The sequence below is a fragment of the Drosophila nasuta genome, chromosome 2L, assembly GCF_023558535.2.
Source record: "Drosophila nasuta strain 15112-1781.00 chromosome 2L, ASM2355853v1, whole genome shotgun sequence".
In the NCBI taxonomy this organism is placed as follows: Eukaryota; Metazoa; Arthropoda; class Insecta; order Diptera; family Drosophilidae; genus Drosophila; species Drosophila nasuta.
The window spans coordinates 20628129-20635935 of record NC_083455.1 but is presented as its reverse complement, the minus strand read 5'-3'; the positions used below and the strand labels follow the sequence as shown (position 1 = coordinate 20635935).

Sequence of the window (7807 nt, the reverse complement as noted above, 5' to 3'; positions counted from 1 at the left end):
GCAGACTTTGCACTAAAAAATCTAATTTTTTTCGACGAAATGTAAAAAAAACAAAACAAACATAAATGAAGCACAAAAAAATATGACAAAAATTGCTAAAAACCAGGTCAGGCCAGGGGCCAAGGGACACATTACTTCTGCGAAGCGCAAACAAATTTTTATGGCTCAGAAAAAAAAGAAGACCAACAAAAAATCACAGAGAAAGAGAGAAGAGATGAGATGTAGTCCAAGTAAGTTGTCAATATACTTGGGCATAGTGTTTTATGATGATTTTGTTTTTTGCTGCTCTCGTTGTTATATTTTTTACGCTCCAAATTTGTGCGATACAAAAGACAGACCCGCCCAGGTCGAAGCTACTAATGTCGAGCACTGCGATCTTGACGGTTTTTATGGTTTTATGGCCTAATTAAATGCACAGCAATGACTTCTTTATTGGTGCAGTATTCTAGGACTAGGTTTAGGTCCTTGGCCAGGATCAGTCTCACAGTCTTTTTTATGAGCTGTGCTAAGTGCACAGACTGTTTCTGTTTCCGTTTCCGCATTGCAAGTCGCGCTCTCTCTCGCTCTCGCTGTATGCAAATACATGTGTGGCCAAGTTATAATCCTTTATGCATGTGTCGACAGGAAGTTGACAGTTGCTGTCGTATATCATATATGGTAGTATATTCGAGTATGTTGCAAGCTGGGAAATATTCGGTCTGTGTCTTTCATGTGTCGCACTCTCACTCGCACTCTGACTCATCCACAATCCGTCTGTCCCTCTGTCTGACTGACTGACTCTGTTTGTGTTTTTATCTATTTATTTATTTATTTGTTTTTGTACACTTATGACATGATGTTAATTACTGCGCGTGGATTCGGAATGGGCAGCGGAAAGGCAATGGGAACCACTTTGAAATGAAAAAGTTCGCCGACTGTTTGCCAAGTGTCAACACGTCGACAGTTGCTGGTTGCTGGTTGTCGGTTGTCGGTTGCCAAACCAGCCAAGAAAGCTGCCATCTACCAAAGACACAAAAGCGGAACACTAAGTACAACCAACAACAACAACAATAACAGCAACAACAAACAATCGTCGCGTGGAAATTTCTTGGCCAGGATATTTGATTTAGCCGGTTGACATTGCCTATTTCCCTTTACTGGCTCGCTGGTTGTTGTCTTAAAGAATTGGGAAAATTGACGAAAAATTGTTGTGTAAATATTTTGTAATTGGCTTTCGTCGGCACGGTTGTGACTTTTGCATTGAGTTTCCCCGCTAAAAGTCAAAAACACCGTAAGCTGGCAACAACGAACAAGTCTCCGTCGTTAGTTGCCGTCTTAGTCGTTGCACGGCTTTTTTTTGGGTAAAACCCTGAGGGACAATGGAAATGTTTAATTAATGAAATGACAGCCGTCGATTTGGTAATGTGCGGTAAAACCAGCCAAGCAATTTAATCCTTGTGGGAAACTCTAGAACCAACGGCAACATATGAAATTTGTAGAAAAATATATAGATCCTAAACGGAAGTAAAAGTATTTCGTTAAATATATTTTTCCTACATTTTTCTAGAGTTATTTCTACAAGTTCTTGAGTGCCAAATCAAAAGAGCACGTTTCACGACATTGTAAATCCTAACCCTATCTTTCACATATACATTTTATGGCATAAAATGGCATTATAAAGTGAGCACTAACCGCCCGTTGATAAGCAGCGAAATTTGCTTAACTTATTTTGCAATTCGTAGAAAAGAAATCTTTTTCGATAACCGACTCAAAAACGGTGAACGCAAGTGTAGTTTGATTACCGATTTTATTACTGCTCTAACAATGGAAAATAAAATAATACTCATTTCAATAATACTCTTTTTTAATTATATACTTCATTTTGTAGCTTTATTTTAATAAGTTTAACTAAATGACACCTTCCGTTGCCCATAGAAAATTGCCAGTAATGAGTTTCTCAATTTGATATGCTACAAACAAGATGCTTGAACTATCTCGTTTAGCTGTAATAGCAATAATGAGTACAGTAGAGAAAATCATCAGCAATTCAATTTTCCATCATTTTATAGCTAAACTAAAAAGATTTGCGATTTCATGCTGAATTGTGATTATATAATGGGCGAAATTATTGTAATGCATTAACTTGCTATTGCAAATTGCTACACTTGAAGAAAATTGCTTAAAACATATAATAGCGAAAAGCAGAATAATAGTTTAGGCAATAAATAAACGAATGTTGCAGAAAACGAAGTTTTGATTATATGAAATATTTTCAGATTCTTTGACATATACTTTTATATGTTTTATCGTTAATGAGAAGCCAGATTCTAACGTTGCTAAACTACTATTTATAATCATGACTTCATGAATAATTATGAATTTATGAAAAATATAAAAATTTCTTAAAATTTCAATTTCAATGCATATTCATTTTATGTAAAATTAAAGCATTTGTAAAATTATCATAAATGATGTGATGGAAAATGACAAATTGAAGCACCTCATTCGCCCGCCGAAAAATGACTTTTCACAACATTTTGCTTTGATGAGGCTAATTGAATTTTCCGTTGAAAGTGTAAAGCGAAAAACAGGGTAGATAGGCAAATGGGAGAGATGGGAGATGGTAAATGGGACAACGCAGAACGTGGGAGGCAGTCAAAAAAGTGATTTCTGATTTGTATGGCAAATTAAAATTTAAATGTAAACGAATCAGGCACAAACGCACACACTGACAGCTCATACACACACATATATCCACTGACAAAAAGGGCAACAACAGGGACAATAGATTACAATATCCTGGGGCGAGGCAAAAAGCAGCACGAGCAGCAGCAGGAGCAGGACACACAGGCCCAGCTGGCCGGGGCATGCGCCTGGGTGGGATGCGGGTCTGATGGTCTGGATGGCTGCCTGCCAGCAGCAGCAGCATCGACGGCAGCATCGGCAGCAGCAGCAGCAACGGCAGCCGACAACGGCGTCCGACCATCAGCCCAACGGTTTCCGCTTGTTTACTGCCAGAGCGAGAGACGATGCCCAGGCCCGGCCAAGTCAGCCGAGCCGAGTGGAGTCCCTGTGCATGTTGTTGCTGTTGTTGTCGCGTTGTGTGTTGCCGAACACGCGCGCAGAGTGCAGACAACAGCGACAACAACAACAGCAACAGCCGAATAAACGAAAGACTGAAAAAAGAACGACGACAACAGCAACAGCAACAACAACAGATACTGTATACGGCAGCCGTTGGGAGTGGAAATCAACCAATCCGAACGCTTCGCAGGGCAGCAGGTAGGCGTGTACGTATCTGCCATTTCCAAATAAATTCAACCCCGACAACAACAGCAAAAGCAACAGCAACAACAGCAACAACAACAACTACAGGCAACGGAAAGAACTATGCAAAGCCAGCTGCTGCTGCTGCTGCTGCTGTTGGTTCGCTTCAAAACCGGTCGACGACGCCGCAGTTGCATTCAGTTATTAACGAGCGCTACTCACAGCTACAGCAACGGCAGCAGCAGCGGCAGCCACAGCAGCAGCAGCAACAGCCACAGCAGAAGTCACTTCACTCAACCAACACACACACATCGAGTGAGAGAGCGAGAGAGGAAGAGAGTAGAGATAAGCATACACACACACACACACGCAACGCACACATATTGTCGTTTTGCCTTTTCACGAGTTTGAGTCGGAGAGCGTGGCACGCAAACAGAATTCAGTTTGAGTTGAGACGTTGTCGTGGGCACGTCGCAGCAAAGAGAAGAGCGCAGTAACACAACTATAGCTACAACTACAACTACAACCATACATAGCAAAGCAAAGCACAAAAGACGTAAAAATAATCAGACTATACAAACGCTTAGTGCCAAGTGACAGTGCAGAAAAATAAAAGATCCAAATCAAAGTGCTAAACAAAAACTAAAAGCTAAGAAAGCAAAAGAAACACACAAAATAAAAGCAGGGAATATGTCTTCAACTTCGGCCTCGCCCATCAGCAACATAACCGTGGACGACGAGCTTAACATAAGCAGAGAACAAGGTAAGCATAAGCAACAACAACAAATTACAATCAAACGGCCGAATTGCCGACGGCAAAACTCTATGCTTTAAATGTGCAACCAAAATTAATAAATATTTCATTTGTTTTTACTAGATTTTGTCGAGGAGGATTTCATTGTTATCAAGGAGGAGCGCGAAAGCAGCTTGTCGCCAATGTTGACGCCACCGCACACGCCCACCGAGGAGCCAATGCCACGACGTGTCGCGGCAGAGGAGTCGGTGGCCACACAGTTGCACATGCGACACATGGCGCACTATCAGCAACAGCAACAGCAGCAGCAACAACAACAGCAGCAACATCATCAGCAGCATCGTCTGTGGCTGCAGATGCAGCAGCAGCAGCAACAACAGCAACAGCATCCACATGGCCACTATCCAGTCTATGCTGGGGCCAATGCCGATCCTGTTGCAGTGCATCAGCAGGCGCTGCTGATGAATCAATGGATACGCAATGCTGCCATTTACCAGCAACAGCAGCAACAACAGGCAGCAGCTGCCGCAGCACAGGGACATCACCATCATCATGCGCATCCCCATCACCATGGCCATCATCATGGTCATGCGGCACATGCTCATGCCCCAGCCCATGGCCATCCGCATGTCCGCCCCTATCCCGCTGGACTGCACAATCTGCATGCAGCCGCTCGCCACTTTGGTGTTCTACCCAAACTGCAGCTGAGCGGTGCAGCAGGAGCAGCAGTCGCTGCTGCGGCAGGCGGCAGCGGTGGCAGCAGTCGCCCCAAGAAGCAGTTCATCTGCAAGTACTGCAATCGCCAGTTCACCAAATCGTACAATCTGCTCATCCATGAGCGCACACACACCGATGAGCGTCCCTATTCCTGTGATATCTGCGGCAAGGCGTTCAGGCGTCAGGATCATTTGCGTGACCATCGCTACATTCACTCCAAGGAGAAGCCCTTCAAGTGCAACGATTGCGGCAAAGGTTTCTGCCAGTCGCGCACTCTGGCCGTGCACAAGGTGACCCATCTGGAGGAGGGACCCCACAAGTGCAACATCTGCCATCGCAGCTTCAATCAGCGCGCCAATCTCAAGAGTCATCTGCAGAGTCACAGCGAATCGGCCACGAGTGCAGCAGCCGCTGCCCAGGCAACGCCAACATCACCGCCACAGACAACGTCAGCTCCTCAGTTGGTCAGTCCGGTGGATCTGTCCTCGTCGGCTGCCCCGGAGCGTCCCAAGCGTGCGTTGGGCTTCACCATTGATGAGATCATGAGCAGATAGAGCAAGCGGAGTGGATGCAAAATGTATTGGTTTTATGTTCAGGATGCCAAATGCACACATCCAGTTCCAATTCCAGTTCCAGACTGCCAAGCGCCGCCAGGCATGGGAAGTGCCTGGCCTGGAGTCGCAATCAGCAGCAAAAGCAGCAGCAGCAGCAAGAGCAGCGTTCTCCAGGAGGGATCGCCACAGTCCCCAGTGAAAGGACGATCAAAGAGTCACACAACTAGCCCAATCGATGCTATATAATAACCGATCTTATATAGCTATCCGATTGTGTCTACAACTAAGTAATGAATGCCAAAGTAGAAACAAAAGAGAAAAAGAATACAACAGTAAAAAGTATTGCGAACAATTCCAAAATATATCAAGCAAGAAGAGAAGATTAAGAGAGTGAAAGCGAAAAAATAGAAAATAGATAGAGAGATTTCTTCAGCCACAAGATAACTGTAAAACTATAGTTTAGATTATAATTTATGTTAATTATTTAAATGCTAATCGTATGTACCTTATAGCTATAGCTAGCCGGATTCTTCAGTTTGTAATCGTTATAACCAATATATATATACCAATACCAATTCCCAGATAAACCTCAGACCCAAAATCGGGACTATATACAAAGACTGTATTATTTGTTTATGTTAATCAATAAAAATAAATCAATCAATCAACCAATCAAACAATCGTTCGAGCGATTCGTTAACTTTAGTTAAGTGTTATAACCTTTTAGTATGACAATTTTACGATTATTATAAAAGACAAGTTCTCTACCGATGTATATGTATGTATTTAGGCTGACTAAGCACAAAGACATAACGATCTCATTATCGTAGTTATGCATGTATATAAGTAAGTGTATAGTATAGAATTAAGTATATGTATATGTATATGATAAAGAATGAAAGATATCGCAATATAGTATATATATATGTGCATATATATAAATATAAACGAGCAATTGCTAAAACTGAAACTCATTTTATTGTTTTTACTCCAACATTTTTTTATTTTGGCTTTGTCATGGAGACTAGTAAAAATACTAAGTGAATATTGCTAGAAATACGTCTAATATTTGGAAGGGTTCCACACATTTGTAAGATAATTTAACTTGTAAATGATCAAAATAGAGGTGGACTTCATTTTAATTTGAAAAACGCAAATACCTCTATAATACTTTTGGGAACTATTCTTTATTTAAATATCTTTCTTCATTATAAAACTGTATAGTAGAAAGTATGTATTTAACATACGTATAATGTCATGAACTAGAAATTCTTGAGTTTAAGAATAAAGTACACATTTTTTTTATAAAGATTGTTCAATTTCTGAATTTGATTAATGACTTCCTTTATAAAAGCAAAATCTAAAAAAAACTTTATATTTCTAAATATTTCCCCAGTTGGCTATTAATAATTTGGTCTTATCGCCAACAACAAATTCCATATACCCGGCGCAACAAAGTACGGATTTAATAGCCTACTACTTTAAAGCAATGAAACTTTTCCATAAATTTTGCAATATTGTTTCGAGACGAAAAAATGCTGTCAAAAAAGATATTGGACATGTTATGCATAACTCAAATCGTTTCATATTTTAGATGTTTCTATTAATTTTCAACATTCCAATTAAGAGCATCCGATGCTCTCTAAAAGGCAACTCGTTCATATTTAAAACTGTCGCAATGTCGAATTTATGGAAACTCTCAAATTGAATGTTCATTCGGAAAGTTTTGTTTATGTTGCGTTTGTTTTTGGTTTTCTGTTTGGGGTGTGGTCTGAATGCTGAATTGCTGTAGGTTGTGGGTTCTCAAGAAGACGTTGGGAGTCGCATTGGCACAGTGGTTAGGAACGTGCCAAATGGCAATATTGAGACAATTGTCTATTGTTTGCACTTTGGGTGCCATTTCTGGATCAACTAAGGAAACTATTTTGACCATTGCTTAGCCATTAGCACGCGCAGTACTAGGAACTGTCTTCCATATATATATGGTACAAATATAAAGCCAAGATTGCGATCTATTCTTTTAATTGAGGTTGAGGTTCGCCTGTGTACTGTTGTGATAGTAAGGGTAGTTTTTGCCCGCATGCCACATGAAGTGGCAGGTCTTCGTTCTTGGGCTGATTGGTCCAGCTGCCAGCTCAATTTTCTTCATATAGACTCGTATATCCATCGATGACACTGCCATTATGGCCATGTACAATTGATTTTGGGCCAAGTAAAATGCTCTCGACAGTCAACTGTCAACTGTCGAATGCAAAATGGAATGGTATTGCAGCAAGAAAGTGAGGCATTGACGTCTACATTGCAGTATGCATCAGCTGTGGCGTCCTAGGTGGCAGAAAAAGTAACCAGGATGCGCCCTCCTGCCACGCCTGCCAGATAGAGTACGAGAGAGAGAGAGATCCTCAATCTGTGCTGAGCTGATAGCCTGTGGATCTGTTGGCCAGTGGGTTGGCCAGCCATGCAGTGCGAGATCTCGGTCTTATCTGCTGGTCAACCAAAGAACTTGTTGCACACACACTCTACGATCTACGTAGGG

At 41.5% G+C, this 7807-nt stretch overlaps 1 protein-coding gene across 1 annotated transcript; it reads left to right on the top strand.

The window, feature by feature from the left end:
* Positions 1 to 3296: 3296 nt before the first annotated feature.
* LOC132798254 (protein odd-skipped) lies at positions 3297 to 6229 on the top strand. Its single transcript, XM_060810042.1, has 2 exons — positions 3297 to 4009; positions 4124 to 6229. Exons 1-2 carry the CDS (start codon positions 3937 to 3939, stop codon positions 5269 to 5271), a joined length of 1221 nt encoding a protein of 406 aa, XP_060666025.1. The 5' UTR covers positions 3297 to 3936; the 3' UTR covers positions 5272 to 6229.
* The last annotated feature ends 1578 nt before the right edge of the window (positions 6230 to 7807 follow it).

What these genes read in the sequence shown, in the direction of transcription:
- LOC132798254 (XM_060810042.1), top strand. Translation starts at nt 3,937, where the DNA reads ATGTCTTCAACTTCGGCCTCGCCCATCAGCAACATAACCGTGGACGAC. An exon ending in TAACATAAGCAGAGAACAAG is followed by an intron (nt 4,010 to 4,123) that starts GTAAGCATAAGC and finishes TGTTTTTACTAG; the next exon opens with ATTTTGTCGAGGAGGATTTC.